Genomic DNA, 18,485 nt, shown 5'->3' with positions numbered 1-18,485 from the left:
CTTGTGGGAGATAAAGGGCCTGATCTCTTGAGTCTGGAGTATATCACGCCCCTTTAAAATATGACTAAATTTCTCTGCAAGAGAGAAACCAGCCCAGTATCATTTAGCAAATGACTGCCCTTGCAAAGTCTTGATAAACACAAGGCAACTGTCTGTTTTCCTCTGCTGAGCATTTCTGTTGATGGTTTATGTTATCGATGATAGTACTGGTCAGTCAGTATTTTGGAAAAGTTCCCATATTTCAATATCTCCTTTAAAAGATTTTTGGACCTTGGACCTTGGAGCCGCTGAGTCTGTGCAGGCCCCAGGTTAAGGATTAGTACATTTCAGCCTCCCCTCTATCTTTTAATGGAGGGGGGAAAAATGCTGCAATAAGTGGGTTTCATTGTAAGCTCTGAACAAAAATCATGAGAAAATCAGTTACCATAATTTCAGGATTGACTGAAACCATATAAAATGCCATCAAGTATAAAAGAATTCAACGGTGTTCACCTTGATCTGAGCCTTTAAAAGCACCAAGCTGGGAGGCAGGCGTCAGGATCCACATGGGAGTCAGGTGAAAATTGCATCGTGATGCTGCGTCCATATTAACTGAAAGAAGATAGTCTTCCTCAAGCCTTCCTTTGCTTTTTCTATTTAAATACACAGATGCCCCATGTGCATAGGTTGTAGAAGTTCTGAGATGTTTGCTGTATTTTCTTCCTCCTCCAGATCTGCCTCAATCGTCAATGTCAAAATATAAGTGTCTTCGGTGTTCACGAGTGTGCCAGGCGGTGCCACGGCAGAGGGGTAAGTAGGCAGAGCTGCGTTTTTATAGCCGGCCCAGAGTAAGCTCAGCACTAAATAATTCATTTGCAAAGGGTTTTGCGATCCATAAAGTTCTTAAAATACAGCAGTCTCCTCAATATTTTCTTCTAAAGGCAGTACTTTTCTTTGACCTTTAAGTAGCATAAGAAATGTGATTTTTATTTAACAAAGGAAATCAAATCGAGCAAGAATTATCTTGTAAATTAACATTCTGTAATTTTTTTTTCAAAGGGCTTTGTCATCTTCAATTTAATTTTAAGACTAACCTTCCTTCTTAAAGAGTTTTGCATTAACATTTCAAAAAGGGCTGTTCCTCTTCCCACCAAGATTCAGAATGGGTGTCTGAACTGAAACACTTCCAAACGCAATTAAAGCAAGACAGAACAGACTGACCACATGGTCTTGAAATCACATACAATGGGTTTCAACTAAAGAAGGCTGAGAAGAGGACTCTAATTGTTTAAAACATAATTTATTTTCCCTGATGGGCTTAATTATTTCCAATGGAATCATATTAATCTTGATTAGCCCTGCCAGTGGTTCGTTTGTTTTCCTGAAACCTTTTATACAGATGTCATGCTCCAAATTCTATTTTTAAAGTTTGCAGACACTCGCCAATGATTCTAATATAGGATTATGGGGATTTTCATAGAATTACTATTGTGCTTCCCCCATAAAGGATTGCAGCGCCACCTCAGGGGGTTTCTTGGTGGGTGGTGAGTGGAGCTGACTGTCGATATAAAATGGAGTCTTTTTATGTCAGCATTGGGTCATAGATTTCCTTCTAATGGCTGTAGGAGACAAGCTAGTGCAGCTTTATAATCTTGATGATGAAGCAACCCGAGGCCCAAGTGGACGTAGTGACATGTCCAAGGTTACAAAACAGCTGGTGGTAGTGTTGGGTTGGGGACCTGGACCTCCTCACTGTCCAACATCCCTGGGGTCCCATCCCCACATTGGAGAGGAAAGGCCCCCATTTTCTGGGTAGGTGGAGCACGACTTCAGTGACAACTTGACCGCAGCCCGACCCTGGTGAGACCAGGTGCCGCAGCCCCTCCAAGCGGGCTGTGCGGGCTGCAGTCCCCGCCACACGCTGCAGAAAGGGCCCACGACTGCAGCTGAGGACGGGCACCTGAGCAGGACAGTGTGGGCAAGGACCCCGCCTGAATCCTAGGACAGGCGTTGGGGGGATACGTCAGCGGCCACATTCTTGAGAAAAGAGGCGAGACTCTCATTTGGCCTAGACCGTGCCGCTCAGTAATGAGTTCTGCTCCATTTTAGCTTCATAGAATGTACTTTCCAACTCAGCGCAGGCTATCATGATTCAGTCTTATTTGAAGCAAGCGGGGCAGATGGTTGATCCATCAACAACAACAAAGTCAGTGCAAGCAGGGAAAGCTCACAATTGAGACACGGGCTCCACTTTGGTTTTGCCTTAAAATCCAGAAGTGTGTGTTGGGCCCCCTCCGGCAGTACTGCGATGTGGGGCTCAGGCTTTGGGGATGGCAGTGTTGACCGGAGCCTCACGGGCTTCCTTGTACAAAGCATGAGGAGCCTGTCACCCCCAAAGGACGGTTTGTTTCTCTAAGTGGAGGGGACCTGGACGCTCAGCAGTGATCTGGCACAGCACCCTCTGTCCTGTGGAGCTTTCCTGGTCGGTTTGCAGCTGTCCCACCCTTTCCAAATCTGTCATAAATTTGTACCCAAAGCAGGCAACCTCATTTTCCCGGAAACAATGCCCTCATTTTCACGCTCACGTTCCACTGGTTGGTTCCCACGGCAGTTCAGTAACTTCCACATATGACAATAACAGATACAACAGATCACCCTCAGTCACCCTTCGTAAACAGGTGAACCACGCTGGTTGGGCCACGGTGGGCTTTGGCCTCCAGGGCAGGTGACGTGTGCAGGGCCCACCGAGAGCAAAGCCCCCTCTGCCTGCTGCCTGGGGCCCCTTTCCTGTCACACCAGAGCCATCCTCTCACTTCATAAGGACACAGTTCTCTGTTGCCTGTGCCCACCATGCAGGACCGGGAACCAGGGAACAGCCACTTGCAGATTCAGTCCCCTGATCCAGGTCAGGCATGTGGGCATTTCAGGCATGCAATGTCGGAGCTGGCCGAGAGGGCATCAGGAAACAGGGGGCCTGGCTGCAGGCCTGCTGGGGGCGCTGGTCACCTAGCTCCTGAGGTGGCCGGGCCCACGGTGCTGAGGACTGGGATTCCGCATCCCGGAGCAGGGTCCCTCCTCACCACAGAGAGGGTGTCTCATCCTGGTCAGGTAGAGAGGGCTTCCTGGGTTTGTAGAGAGGGACATGGAGATTGAGGAAGGAAGGGGTGGAGGGGGCAGGTGAGTCCTGCCCCACCGCTCAGTGAGCACCTGCTACCAGGTGTTACGTCTGCAGCCTCAGGCGCTGGTCTCACTGTGTGGCACTGTGTTTGGGGTTTCTTCTCACACTGACTCTCTCATCTGGCTCTACGGGTGTAAGCGGGAGCTCTGGCCACGGGGCCTTTGCTTCACTTTGGTGCCCCCGTGGAGGGTTGTGCCCTAATGCTCTGTCCCCCTTGAGGATTGTGCCCTAACGCTCTGTCCCCCTTGGTGTCCCCACCCTGCCTCCCTGAAAGGTGTGTAACAACAGGAGGAACTGCCACTGCGAAGCCCACTGGGGGCCCCCCTTCTGTGACAAGTTGGGCTTTGGAGGAAGCACAGACAGTGGCCCCGTTCGCCAAGCAGGTTAGTGGGGACCCATCCAGGGGAGTGGGCACTGAGCTGCTTGGGGGGCATCTTTCCAAGCCACATGAGGCTCACCAGCTGTCAGTGTGACCCGGCTGCGGCCCACATCCCTCCGCGCTCTCCCCTGCAGAGACTCCTTCCCTCTGCTTGGCTGAGGCTGAGCTTGCCGGTTCTTACCTGTGGTGCTCTTCTCAACCAGGTCCTTCCTACAGCAGGCTGCCAGAGGGGCACAGGCTTCCTGTTGGTTCCAAGGACTGGGCCAAGGCCGGCCTCTGTGTCCTGGGCCACAAACCGTGAAGTGGAAGGCCTTTACAGCTTACTAGAGAGACCACTTCCTCTTAGTAAAGGAGTGGCTCCTGCAAGGGGCAGCTGCCGCTCGGTCACTGTGCAGCTGTGGTGCACAGGACCATGTGAGGGCTGCAGATGCATTCTCTCTTCGGACCCTTACCTGTCTCTGTTCTTTCTTTAGACAAGACTGAAGCTCAGGGAAGGCATGCAACTTGCCCAAAGTCACACAGCTGAAACAGAGTCAAGTCTGCCTACCCCCAGAGACGCTCCCCATAGCAGCTATGCTTGAACCCTCGGTTCTTTGCTCTTCAGTGACCTTGAGAAATGGTCTCCTGGGGCAGCACTGTTTTCTCTGACCCTGGTCAGGCAGTTAGGGGGCAAGTCTGCCTGATGCCCTTTAAAAATTAAAGAAACAATAATAATAATAATAAGGGAGAAATGTGGGATTCACATATAAATCAAGTATAAAAATCAAACGAATATTCATATTTGACCTGATTGTTTATAGTTCATGACGCGTGATCAAAACCGAAAGTTTCTGTGATGACTGCCCTTGCACTGTTCACCATGTAAGAACTTATTCACTATGTAAGAATTTGTTCACCACATAAGAACTTGTTTGTTATGCTTCAGAAGATTGGAGACTGACGAGAATTAGGCTTGGGGTTGATTAATGATTGTGCATTGAGTCCCCTATACAGAATTTTATTGTTGTTAACAACCATTTGAACAATAAATATGAGAGATGCCCTCTCAAAAAACAAAAAAACAAAAAAAAAACCACCATGACAGTACCATTCTCATACTTAAAAAATTAGCAATTATTACTTAATATCAATTCTCCAGGGTTTGAATTTCTCTGTTGTCCTGTAACTATTTCAAGGTTTTTGTTTGACTCAAGATTTGTGTAAGGTCAATACATAGCAATTATTGATAAGTCTCTTCAATCGCTTCCAATTGCTAAGCCTCCCTGTCCGTCTGGCCCTCTCACTACTGCGCTTTACTTGCTGAAGACAGAGAGTCAGCACTGCAGGGCCCCCTCCATCTGGATTTGATGAATGCATCCCCATTGCATAGTTTAATATGTTCTTTGTCCATTGCATTCCCTGAAAACTGCTGTTTTGGTTGTTAATTTTTTTTTTAATATAGTTGTTTTACAAAAAAAAAAAAAAAAAAAATTAAAGAAGCAAGACAAACAAGAGGTAGAGAGCCCACACAGGACGTGGCTGGGGGCAGAGGCAGGCAAGAATTTCCCAAGCCCACTTGTGTTGACAACGTGGAGCTCCCCTGAGCCCCCGTGACACTCGTGGCTAATGTTGCTGCAGAGGATGTCACGTGTCCCCAAGTCCTGCTGTGACTGGCATGGTTGAATCTGTGGCTTTGGCCATTGTTTCCATGACGACAGACATACCACTGCTCTGCAGGGCTGGGTGGCGAGCACAGAGCTCAGGAGAGGAGGGCCTGCCTAGCAGGCACAGCTGTAGAGAGTGTCGTCAGGAAGGACAGCGCGTTCCCGGCCATCCCTCTGCTTAAACAGAGACGTGTCTCCACATCGCTCCTGAGAGAGCCCCAGGTTAGCCCTCTCCGGGGCCCAGCCCCGCAGCCAGTGCAGAAGGGACAAGGTCTTGCCTTTCAGTGAGCGTCCATGTCAGTGAGTGGCAGGAAGCAGCCCGGCCAGGCATCCCCTCTCCTCGTGGACATCCCATCCCTGAGGACTGGCCTCTTGCTGCAACCTACTTAATAATCCAATATGGCTTTAAGCATTTGTTATACAAAAATAGCAGGCTTTTAGTTTTTAATCCAACAGGAACCCATCCATCTACCTTCAGGTTAGCCAGCTGGCATTCGAGGACTTGGAGAAGATAGCAGGTGGACAGCACACCGTGGGCCTCTCTGGTGTGGACACACATGACCACCAGTACTCGGGTTTTAGGACTTCAAAAAGTTGGGGAATCCACAGTTGCCAGCTCTCCATTGTAGCAGGAATATTTTAAATAGGTGAAAACAGCAGAAGAGTCGAATTCTATCCACTATAGCCAACTTCACAAAAGGCAGGATGCTACACACCTTCTCCAAGCGCAGACAGAGAGGCAGGCCCTGCGGTGCGGGCCCAGCTGTGTGGTGGGCCTCACCCCCAGGGCCCCACATGCCCGCCTGACTGAGGCCCAGTCGTTCATGCAGCAAGGACGTCTCTAGCGTCTGCCATGTGCCAGCTGCCCGTCCAGGTGGTGGAGGGACATTAAGCAAGCAGAGCATGGCATGCTAAGATTCCGAGAGGTGGATGTGGGGCAGGCTGTGCAGGGCACATGCTTACTCTGGGTGTGGAGAGGAGGGGCTGGGGTCCCACCCACTGCCCAGGTTTCTGGTTTGAGCAGTGTCGTGGGTGGCGCTGCCATTCATGGAGACAGGCAACCTGGGGGCTGCATCGAGTTCAGTTTGGAGGCCCTGTGCTCGATTGGATAAATTGATCAGCTTAAGATTTAGGGACTGGTTTTAAGAAACTGGAAATTATGCTGCTCACTTGTTAATTAGCTTTGTTAAGAGACAGCAGAGCTCTAGCCAGAGCGCCTGTGATTGCTGGCTCACAGTCTGAGGAGAATGACGGTTTGGCCAGGAAACCAGAAGCAATGCTTTTCCAGTAACACCAACACATGAATCAAGACTGTCACATGTGGATTGTCCCTGATAGGACTTGTTAAATGGAGATGAAGTCCAGAAACAGCGAGCGTGTGAAGGCATCCTTCCCCAGTCAGAGCCGCCGCCGCTCTGGCCCACAGCCACCTGGGCACCCTGGACACAAGCAGGTGGGGAGAGCCTGGCTGACGGAGGTAGCCACCCTGCTGTCACCAGCAGGCTCGAAGGCATGGTGTGCACCTACCGTGTGAAGCACACCAGGAACATCGCTGGTAGGAAGACAGACAAATGAATTGAAGTCTGTGCTCTCGAAGAATTCATGGGGAAGTCGAAATTGCACAGAAACCTCCGCTAACCTCCCCTAACGTCCTTTCCAGATGGCCCTTGACCATCGCTGCAGGCATAGACCAACCTGGTGCCTGCACTTTCCCTTCCTTCCCACACCCGCGAGGAGTCTTAGTGTCTGCGTACTAAACAGAAGGAGATGTTTCCTTAGAGAAAGTAAACAGCGTTCTCCCAGAGAAAGGGGTTTGCCCCCAAAGGCTGTATTTTAAGTCCTAACATAACAAAACAAAACAAAACTCATGGGTATTCTATGTCAGCTGTGAGTTTTCTTCTCTTCTTTTTTTTTTTTTCACCTTGTAATTTAATGATTCCAGAAATAAAGTCTCAGTCTAAAGAAATACAAAAAAATAAATAAGCAGTTAGGAAGGAGCCAGGAGTAGCATATCTGTGATAGGGCCTGGGAAGATTTTACTCCGGGGACCGCTTCAATCCTGAAGGGACTTGAGTGATGGCTTCCTGGGGCCACACTCCCCTGCTGCTGTCACACTTGGGAGGCCGGTGTGGTCAAGACCATGGCCGGACCTATCAGACAATAATCCTACTTAACAAGTTCCAGAATGGTCAGAAATGAATGATGGCCACAGGGATGGAACCTCAAACACAACCTTTGAAGTAAGACCGCCCTATCAGGACCTCAGTCAGGGATTTACGCGCCTCATTTCTGTTTCTTCTTTCCAGTTCACTTCAGTGTAAATGTCACAGTTTGGTGCTCCCCATATTTCATTCTACCTGCCTCCCACCCTGATCAAATGCCTTTTGTTTCAGATAACCAAGGTGTAACGATAGGCGTTCTGGTGACCATCCTGTGTCTTCTTGCTGCTGGGTTTGTGGTTTATCTCAAAAGGAAGACGTTGATACAACTGCTGTTTATGGATAAAAAAACAACCATTGAAAAGCTAAGGTACCTGGGATTTAGGTCCTCTTTTCAAGAAATGACCTTTGAAAGCATATAAGCCACTTTCTCCATTTGTTTTCCTTAGCAAAGAAGAGCTCAGATTTTCTCGAAAGTAAAATTGTTTTGATTTTTTACAATTTCTGCTGAATTAGCTGCCTCTCTGGTTTCCATTCAAACTACTCACTGCTTAATACACAATAATAAGGGTGTGGTGTGATCTATTTTTTCCACCCTTACATTAGTATTTTTTACAAGACACAGGATGTTAAAATATTTTCATCAGATGGGATAGCTTTTGATCAAGTACTTTCAAAAGCATTGCTGCAAAGCCAGCTTTATACAAATCACCTCCCAGGTGTCACATAGCTGCCTTTCTATGGATTGCAAGAACTAATTTAACAGAATAGTGGCTTTGGGAGGGAAAAATCAATATTTATTTTTTAATCTTGTAAGAGCATTTGATAATTTTTCCTTTACATGTTTACCATACTGAGTTAAAATAATTATTTTTTGAGGGTTGCTGAGAACAAGCTAGGAAAAGCTAAGTCGGCCGGAGGGGCAAACGGCCTGGGCCAGCGTGTCTGGGGTTGTCTTGCAGGTGCGTACGCCCTTCCCGGCCGTCTGGTGGCTCCCAGCCTGGGCAGGCTCACCTCACGCACCTCAGCAAAGGCCTGATGAGGAAGCCCCCACACTGCGCCACAAATAAGGTAAGTTCCAAGCAAGCACAGGAAGGCAGTGTGGGCCTGGAGGCACAGGCTTTTCAATGAGAGCTTGAGTAGGAGTGGATCCTGGAGACATTACACCGACTTACACCGAGCCCATGTTCAGACCCATTTTGCTCCAGCCCTGGGTGTGGAAGCTCTGTTCACCCTCTGGTTTCCAGGAGTTGGATCCTTAACCCAAAGTACCTGCCGGCTCCTTGCAGTCTCTTAACTTTCCTGATATCCTGGTGAGTTATTACTAGAGTTCACTCCAATATTCAGTTTTCCCCACCAAGTGTTTTTGATGTATCCGCAAGAATACCGAATATTGGACTCATTCGACAAGAGTCCATAGTATAGCAGGGAACAGGGTTGGTATTAAAAAATGACAAACTATTCTAAAGGTCATTATCACATATTCAGTAGGCAATAACTATTTTATCTTCCCAGATCCAAAAAGTAAGAGGGTTGGGTTCCAAAGGGGAGGCCGCCATCCCTGATAGCTTTACCATCTTTCATCCCCAAATGTGGGACTTAGCAAGGACAGCTTTATTTGAGGGAACCAAAACCACAGCCTTATTATGAAGAACACAAAATGAGGAATGACCCAAATATCCATCAACAGATAAAAGGATAAATGAACTTCAGTGTGTTTACGCATGTGGGATGTTACTCAGCAATTAGAAGGAATGGACCATTAATATACACAACATCATGGACGAATCTCAAAACAGTTATGGAGCACATGCTCTGATCCAATTTATATAAAGCTCTAGGAAATGCAAATTATTGTATAGTGACAGCAAGCTGATCGATAGTTGCAGGGGAGGGTGGGAGACAGGAGACAAGGGGGTGATGGGGAGGTTCGTTACCCCGGCTACTGGGATGGTTTCATGGGTGTGGACATATGTCAAAATGTACCAAATGTACACTTGAAATATGTATGATTAGTCGTATGTCAGTTACACCTCAATAAAGTTGTTTCTAGAAATAAAGAAAAAGGGAGGGCAGGCCTGAGGCCCAAGGCCCATGCAGACCCTGTTCTGATCTGTTGCGGAAGGCAAGGGCACCACACAGGAGATCTGCACGCAGGCCCCTGGCCTCCGCCCTGGCTTCTGGGAGCCTCTGTTCCCCTGACCCAGGGGTTTTCTTGCCCCCCCTGAGCCTCCTGTGCATTAAGCCGGTCTCCTTTTCTCAACTCCTACATGATTTCCTTAAGACCTGGTCTGGGTCCCTACCCTTGTTAGCACTTCTCAAGGGCCTTACACGTTTTTGTCAATGAATTAAGCCAGTGTTTAAAATTTCAAATAGAAATCGACCCCACTTTCCCAGACTGGGGTAGAGGGGCGCTTCCGTTAGAATGTTGACATTTAAAGGAGTGCTAATAGATCCCGTCTCATGGAACTCCTCGCTGTTCTTCCCCGACTCAACCCCAGGCCCCCCCTGCTAGGGCAGACTGGTCAGCTCTGCGCTCTCCTCCAGGCATCACAGATACTGTGAGGCCGTGACATCATGGCTTTGTGCTTTGACCCTGCAGGCCAGCACGCGGAGACCGCCGCCGAGCCAGAATGTTGACATCAGCAGGCCCCTCAAAGCCCTGGACGCCTCGCAGCCCATTTCGCCTCAGCGGGTGCTCCCACCCCTCCACAAGGCTCCCCGTGCGCCCAGCGTCCCTGCCAGGCCCCTGCCGGCCAACCCTGCCCTTAGGCATGCCCAGGTACGCCTTCAGCTGCTGACTTGCTGGATGTAGTTCAAATCCAGACTCTGCTACTTGCTCATGTCTGAACTTGGACATGTGGCTTAACTTCCCGGTGCCTCTATAAAATGCAGATAATTCAGCTCCTCAGATGGCTAAACGTCATGAACTGTGCAAAGCTTACTGCAGAGTGCTTGGCATATAGTAATGGTGTAAATACATTTTAGTTACTCTGAGTAATATTTTTATGATCAGAACAGTGAGGGTGCCCATGTAACATCATCACCCTTTTGAGAATGGCAGGAGCACCATTAATAATTAGGCCTGGATAATAAAAGAGAGACGGTCACTTTAGGAATAATTGTGGGTGTGCACTTTTGCCATTTTTCACTTTCAAAACATATACAAACATTTTACCACCTATGGAGTTCCTCCATGCCAGGCACAGCATTGTATTAGATACTTTATGTGCATCATCTCATTTTTAAGCTGTTTTTGGCAGTAACTGCTTCTGTTTGCTTGAACTGTGAACATGACGTCATTTTTTCACAATAGGAAACTTGAAGGGAGCAGAAGTAAAGACAAGTGAAAAAAAGATCATTACATTTTCTTTCATTTTTCACAGCTATCATTGTTACATTTTCTTCTAATTGTACATTTAATGTGTCTTTTAACATTATTTAGATTATTATATATATATATTGCTTTATATACTTATTTTTGCCTTAAAATCATTCCCATTTACCATGGCATTAAAAATTCTTAACAGTGTTATTTTAACAGTAGCACAATATGTGTATATAGAATACTTTTTTAAGCACTTGCCAATTAGTGGACATGCTTGGATAGCTCTAATTTTTGCTATTATAAAACAGAAGTGGTGACTTTAGGGATACTAACAGGCATGCTTTGGGTTAGGGCGTGCTTTAGGGCAGGATTTCCCACCCGCCAGCATTACTGACATTTTGGGCGAGGTAACTCTTTGTTGTATGGACTGTCCTGTGTATCACAGAATGTTTAGCAGCATCTCAGTTTCTACCAACTGTATGGCAGTTGCATGTGTAAAATCATGTCTCTAAACATTATCAAATGTCCTTTTGGGGAGAAAATCATCCTTGATTGAAAGTGCTGCTCCAAAGTTTACAATACACGTGCATTCTTTCTTCACTCCTGCTGTGCCAAGTTTCTTTCTGTTATCATTTCCTCTCTACCTGAAAAAACTTTCTTTAGCAGGTCTGATGGTGACAAATTCTCTTAGTTTTCCTTCATCTGCAAATGTCTATTTCACCTTTATTCCTGAAAGATCTTTTCACTGGATATAGAATTCTGGGTTGAATATTTCTTCTTTCAACATTTGAAAAATGTTATCTTATTTCCTTCTGGCCTCCAGGGTGATGAGAAATCCACTGGAAGGTTCTGCCCACAGTCTCTGTTCCAGGGAAGTGGCACAGCCTCTTATGGCAACGAGGGATGGAGAGCGGGGTTCTATCATCTCCCAAATGCAGCGCGCAGTGGGGAGGGAGGAGCATGGCCTTGTCTGGTGTTTGCCTGGAGCTGGAGTAGAGTCAGGTGTGGTCAAAATGTTTCTCTCTTACTGTGTCACCCCCTTGAAGTCTGTTGGCTAGAGGCAGAGGCTTTCCTTGAGCTTTTTTTTTTTTTTTTGGTCTGGTGCCATCTGGCCAGGCATCTGCAGATCAGGGACCTCTCCAGAGCCCAGGTCAGGATATAGAAGAGGCAGAAACAAAAAACAAGAACTCACTGTTGGGTGGGTCCCTGAGTTCTGAGGTCCTTAGCCAGTCTGTTTACTTTTCTCAAACTTTCAGAGTCTCTGTCAATTGCTTTATAAATTTTCTCCAAACTTTTTGTTGTAATTTGCAGGAGAAATAGGGTGAAATGTGCTCATTTTATCTTGTCTAGAGTATATTTCTTTTTTTATTTCTTTGATTACTGGTACTCTAGAACTTCTTTTTGTATGTCTATTGACCAATGGTGTGCTGGTAAATCAACTGTCTAAAAAAAAAATTGTGCATCATTTTTCTACTGTGAAAACTCCCACCTGGCCAATTTCAAGCTATTAACACGATGTCACTGAATGAGAAGCAGAGAATTGGCTGGCGTGAGCCTCCAGCATACGTGTAGCTCCAGCGTCCAGCTAAAATTAACTATATTTGTTTTGTGAATTATCTGCTCCTGTCATTTGCCTGTTTTTTCCTGTTTGAGAGAGTTTTTCTTCCTCATTTGTAAGAGTTTTTCTTATTAGATTGAGACTATTTACCCCTTTCCAGTAATTTATTGTAGACATTTCCCTAATTTGTCCTTTAATTTTATTATATTTTTCTGGTATGAAAGGAGTTCCAGTTTTGAATATTAAACTTCTCAATCTTTGCTTTTGTGACTCCTCCTATTCGTTGTGTCCTTGCAAAGTCCTCTTGCAATTCAGTATCAGTTAAGATCCACCTGCAATTTCTTCTGTTTATATTTTTGGCTGTTGACAGTTCTATGGTTTGCATTTGTTTTTCTAACCTGCCCTGATTTATGCTGGTGGGCACATCCTAAACTTTTCCGGGCTATGCACTCAATCAAGAAGCTGATAAAGCTATGCACCAGCACTCAATATTATACATGCAAATTTCAGATATCCACAGAGCTTGTAAGCCTCTTCCCCACAGATTCCCTTATTCTGAGGCTTTTTATGTCCCCATTTAAGCAACTTGCCTTTGTACCATGTCAAACTGGGATTGTCTCTAACAGACCATCTGATCCAAAGAAAGATATTTCTACTTGCTTGTGTCTCTTTGGCTACCCTCAGTGAATGCCTGCAAAAGGGACTCCCTCAAGATATCCTTTAAAATAGGCCCCAAAAAAGGCTTTCATTCTGTTTTATGAAACGAAGGTAACATAACCCTTTAAAACATTAGTAACTGCAAAATCCAAATTTCTCACTCCAGGCTGGTGTCTGGAGCTTTTCCAAAACATATGATACAGATTCAGCTCGCACTGTCTCTCCCATCACACATAGGGAACTGGAATTAATTCCCTGCAGGTGTGCTGACTATGGCGCGGTGGCTCTTGTTTGGCAGCACAGGCTGAATCCACCGATATTTTGTGCTTCAGAGCTCCCCATGCCCTGCCCCGCACGACATGACACACACACGCAGCAACCCAGCTACGCGGCCTCATTCACCCAAACTTACCGTCTAAACTCTTCAGAAGGAAAAAGCGCTCATACAACCTATGATATTGGTCAACCTCACATCTAAAGGGTAAGTTAGTTCTTTATAGAAAACATTTGATCTTCCCATCAAATGTTCTGCTTAATTTTTAAAAATCAAGGACAGTTGAATCAGCTCCTTCACTCGTCCACAGACGTTCCCTTCCAGTGCGCCACTTCCTTCACGGGGAAATGACCCTGGGAACTCGAGCCGCTCAACCCAACTCCTTTGCCTTAATCAAGGAAACAAACTTTCATTTCCTTTTCATCCTGTCAGCTATTTTAGAGGAAAATAATTCAGTGTATTCGTCTAGATGTTAGCAGACTATTGCCAAGTTCTCCCTAACCACAAAGTGAGCATGAAAGGTGAAGTGTGGGCTTGAGAGAAGGAGAAGAAAAAGATAAAGAGCAAAGAGAGGCCAGCGGGACATGTGGTCGCCTGCAACCATGTGCGTAGGCGGAGAGCGCGATGGGACGTCTATGCAACTGGGCGTGGACCCTGTCCTGCCCGAACTTGGTATACTAGGTTTGCAGTCCACCTGGAACATGCACTTACTGGGGAGATGAGACAAATCAGCACACATTTGCATATTATAAGGCACTTTAGATGCACCAAGGGACTTTTCCTGCCCTTATTGCTGCTAAGTAGAGAGTTCTATCAGACTATGGAAGGGAAAGAGGATAAAAGAAAAAAAGCAGGGGAAGTTGCAGGGATTGGCTATGGATGGATCCCAGAAAGCTTTGAGAAACCTGGTGATGATTAATCTTAAAATATTTTATGTTGTCTTCCTCTGATTATAAAAGTGTTCAAAATTATCTAACTTTGAACCCCAAAGAAATCAATTATAATTTATGATACTTTTTAAAATAAAAAGATTAATACGTATTAAGGGGAGAAAATATAAGCTCATGCTGATCATGTGTCTTGAGCAGAATTCTGAAAGGGCCTTCTTGGAAGGAAGCAACTTCAGGCAGCAGGCCTGTGCTCTGACACCATGCCTCGGAGGGGGAGATGGGACAAGGCTAGGGGAGAGGGGGCTCTCAAGAGCTGTGCAGAACAGGGTGAGCAGATCACGTTCCTTGCCTTCAACATCATTTGTAAAGTCGACTGGCCAGGTTTCTAGGAGGGAAGGGGGCCCCAGAAGCATTGGGTAAGCCAGGGGCCCTAGGAGGAGTAACATCTGGTACAAGTTGTAATGTTTCTCTTCTGCATGCTGGTTCCCTTGCGACATCCTGCAGCCTCCAGGGAGGTGTCATAACCCCTGCCACCTAGAGGCCGTCCTGAGCTGGCTGGAGAAGGACGAGGAAGGTGCAGTCACACTAAGGGAAACGTCCAGGGGAGGACAGCACCCTGCAGAGTCATGTCCGAGATGCTAAGAGGGGACCAAGACAGCAGCCTGGACAGGGCCCCAGGAAGTGGGCAGACCACAGAGACACCACCCAGGGAAACTGAGAAAGGCTTGGGCATGGACAGCGTGTCCTACTGTTACACAAGTGAGAGCATCGGGTCACTAAATTTGAACTTAAGAACAAGTGTGACCCTCAAAAGACTGAACATATGAGGACACTCAGGTGATACTCCTAATTGCCAAACACCCATGTGCATAGCTTTCTTCCTGGAAGAGAAGACTGAAGGAACAGGGACAAACTCTTGGGGCTTTCATTAGATTTCTAGGACATATCCAGCTGAAATCGTTTATGCAGTTTCTTCTGATTAGTTGGCTTCATTAATTCATTAAAAGTTGAAGTAAAAACGTGCAATAGCACCGCTAAGAAATACATTTCTCTGCTCACAGAAAATTGTCTAGAGGAGGCTGTGCAGCAGGGAGATGCAGTGTTCTGCTGTCCAGCTGAAGCATCCGTGATTCCACAAGGGGCATACGGGGTGCCTTCCATTCACAGACGGGCCGTCCTCCTAACAAGTAAACACCCCATGAAACTATCAGTCTCTTAGTATTTTTCTGTATTTTTTTAAAGATTTGCCCCATAAAAAGGCAGTTGAACTAGACATCCCGATGAGTGGCCTTATTTAGTCTGGGGTTGTTTTTATTTTTCAGAGCCCTTAGTTTCCTGGAAAATGTTAGGAAGTGCTTTTCCTCTGTGTGGCCTTATCAGTAAATCATAAATCTGAACTAACCGGGTGAGATTGTTTTTCCAGTCAGATTAGCCTCTTTGGTGGAATGATAGGAAACAAAAAGGACAGCTCAACCCATCCTAGATTGGTTTTTGCTGAGTCAAAACCCTTTCCTAAAAAAGCTACGGGCCTTGAGAATATTCACCAACCCTCTTCCTGGCACTGCTTGTCTGCACTGCAGAAACTGGAGTGAAACAGCAATAGCAGAAGATTAGTTTCTACTTCTATTCTTATAACTGGATGGTGTGTAACTGTATGCGTGTGTGTGTGTGTGTGTGTGTGTGTGTGTGTGTGTGTTTGAATGTGTTATTTTACTAATTATTTTGGCAGAAGGGCTTTGTATTTGTATTTTGAGTTGCTATGAAATGGCAAACACTTATTGAGCACCAATTCTGTGGCTGGTACTGTGAGCCCTTTACTGGCATTTCTGACTGTCTCAAGGAGCCCCGGAGGCAGATACGACCATTAGCCACATTTTACAGAGGATGAAATGAGGCACCATGAGGCCAATCACTTATCTAGTAAGGCCCCCAGGTGGGAGAGCTAGGGCTCAAATCCTCGTTCTCCACCTGCATTCCTAGATGGAGGCATGCAGAGAGAGATGGCTAGATGGGAGGGATGAGGGAACCGCAGAGGAGACTGTGACGGTTAGCATGTTGTAGATCCCAGACTGCTTCAGCAACCTTTAACTCATGGTCTGCCTCCTGCCACAGAGATGCGCCCTCCTGGTGAAGAGCGGGTGGGCAGGAACGCTTCGGCATCACGCAAGACTGTCTGCAACAAGAGGGGTTTGCATTTCTCTTCTCTGCTTGTAACAGTATCATGCTCCAGGCATTCTCATTTAACTGGTCTTTCTTGGAACCAGCTCTTGTTCAGAACCATAGCAGACGCTGAATTACATTCTGAATATCTTGTAGCGTGTTAAGTGAAGAAGGCTGTGTGCATTTTCTGTAGAGGTGGAGATTTTCAGGTCAGTGTTCATGGCAGACAGGACATTCTCCTAATCAACACTTCATCTGCGTCTGTAGAATATACAGCACACGCTATTTTGTAAAAACAAGATGGGCTAATCTTGTGCAGTCTCTTCTGACTAAGAAAAGACCGAGCGATCCAACTTTGTTTAAGTAGCCACAGAGGGAGGAGACGTCTATTTCAAGGAGCTCCAAATTCCCTTCCCGCCCTGACCCACACGTAGAGTGAGGAATAGTTAACATGGGCTGTTGCTGGTAACAGCCACTACTCACATAGAAATACTCTGTCCAGATATAAATGTAAGCAAAATAAAGTCACTTACAGCATGATTTTAGAACAATCAGGTGATGGCCAATTCGCTCTGAGCCCAGACTTTCAAAGGCATCTTCAACAGAATGAATTCAGCATTTCAGTGAATAAGGACTTGTACCCTTCTGACCTCTGCGGATGTCTGATATTTAAGCCAGCATTTGCCGAGTCTGGAAATCTAATGATGTAGGTCCCTGCTCATCAGAAATGCCAATATATAATGAGAAAAGGAAATCCATTTGTCAGGATGTTCTCCCAAGGAAGTGAGATGAAATACGAGAAAACTGATCTTTATAAAAGCTTTCATGACTACAGGCAACCCAAAAGCTAATCGCTGAGAAAAAGGGCTGTAAAGGGTCCTTCCATGCCTGCTCTCTGCTTTCCAGACTTCCCCCTTTTGCCCAGATGTTTTCCAGACCACCTCTCCCCTGAGCTTTACCACAGTCCTCCCATGAGTCTCCTTGCCCACCTGCCTTATCCTGGACTTGCCTGGACATCTTAATTCTGCCCCCTTCCAGAAGGCACGAACGGCATTATTTATCTCAGGGCACACCTTCGTCTAGTCCCTTGAACATAGTAGCCATGTAGGAAATATGCTGAGTTGGTGTGAATTCTAAATCATGAAAAATAAGCCTTGTCACAGTATCAGCTATTCCCCGTGGAGCCATCACACTCGGTGAGTCATGGGTTAATAAAAGACACTTCCTCCTGTAAATCTGAACTGTCGCTACTGAGGTCTCGGACTCCTGCTAACCTCTCCCTGCTACTTGCCCAGTACTTCCAGAAATTTTAACTGAAATTTCTTTGACTTCATATCACACACTAATTTTTCATGTGACAACCCCATCTGATGTCTTTAAGAGTTCCTATTCCATGTGGAAGCACCCATATCTCCCTGGAGAAAGCATGGGAAGGCATTCCAATGATTTTAGTATGCAAATGGATATTTGTTTTCCACTCATTTCTCTTGCTATAAATGTGTAAACTGTACATAAAAGAACAGATGCCTGACATTTTACCCTTTACATTTTTTAATAGGTAACGTGCCCATAATTAAACATTCCAACAGTAGAAAGGGTTATCTAGTCTCCATCCCACCTCTGACACCAGACTTCCTTTCCCAAAAGCAATCATTATTTCAAGGCTTTTGTAAAATATAAGTTACAATACAGCAAAAAATCTTATTTCTAACTTGTCTCTCTCTGCAGAGAGAGAGATTATGGAAAATTCAGAGAGAAGCCCTGGATTCAGCAGCCATCAACTTGGTTCCATCTTAGAGTCTTACTTTGATTTCAAATGGGAGCAGTGATATACTTTTTCCCCTCTTGCTGTTCCACATCAGCTGTACACAGATCCACCTACTCTGCATGGCACATGGAAGCCATATCATAAATTATTTAACCTGTCCTTTACACCTATTGAAATTTCAGATAAATGCAAATTTCCCTTTTTAATTTATTTTTATTTTCTTAAAAATTTTATATTGAGGTACAGACAATGAAATGCACAAATCTTAGCATACTGCTTGATGAATTTTGACATATGTATATGCTTATATAACCCTCACCCAGATCAAGATAGCAAAATTCTTATTAAATTTTCCTGCTTCACCTATTTGCTTTTCTTTCCATTGCCTAGAAAGACAGATCCAGGAAAAAGTCACAAATGCTGATGTTCAAGGGTTTACTGCCTATGTTTTGAAGGAGCTTTATAGTTTCGGGTCTTATATTTAGGTATTTAATCCAGTTAGGGTTTATTTT

At 45.8% G+C, this 18,485-nt stretch overlaps 1 protein-coding gene across 2 annotated transcripts in view; it reads left to right on the top strand.

The window, feature by feature from the left end:
- ADAM12 (ADAM metallopeptidase domain 12) overlaps positions 1-18,485 on the top strand; it is a 333,734-nt gene that overhangs the window by 297,569 nt on the left and 17,680 nt on the right. For both annotated transcript variants that reach the window (XR_008999055.1, XM_036898669.2), the window contains exons 17-21: positions 712-789; positions 3,432-3,540; positions 7,573-7,708; positions 8,301-8,409; positions 9,941-10,120. Coding sequence is in view for 1 of the 2 variants with exons in the window: in XM_036898669.2 (XP_036754564.2) it covers positions 712-789; positions 3,432-3,540; positions 7,573-7,708; positions 8,301-8,409; positions 9,941-10,120 (612 nt within the window). In the remaining variant the exon portion in view is untranslated. The remainder of the gene's footprint in view (positions 1-711; positions 790-3,431; positions 3,541-7,572; positions 7,709-8,300; positions 8,410-9,940; positions 10,121-18,485) is intronic.

Source organism: Manis pentadactyla, chromosome 8, assembly GCF_030020395.1.
Source record: "Manis pentadactyla isolate mManPen7 chromosome 8, mManPen7.hap1, whole genome shotgun sequence".
Taxonomy (NCBI): Eukaryota; Metazoa; Chordata; class Mammalia; order Pholidota; family Manidae; genus Manis; species Manis pentadactyla.
This window is presented reverse-complemented; position numbering and strand designations above follow the sequence as displayed.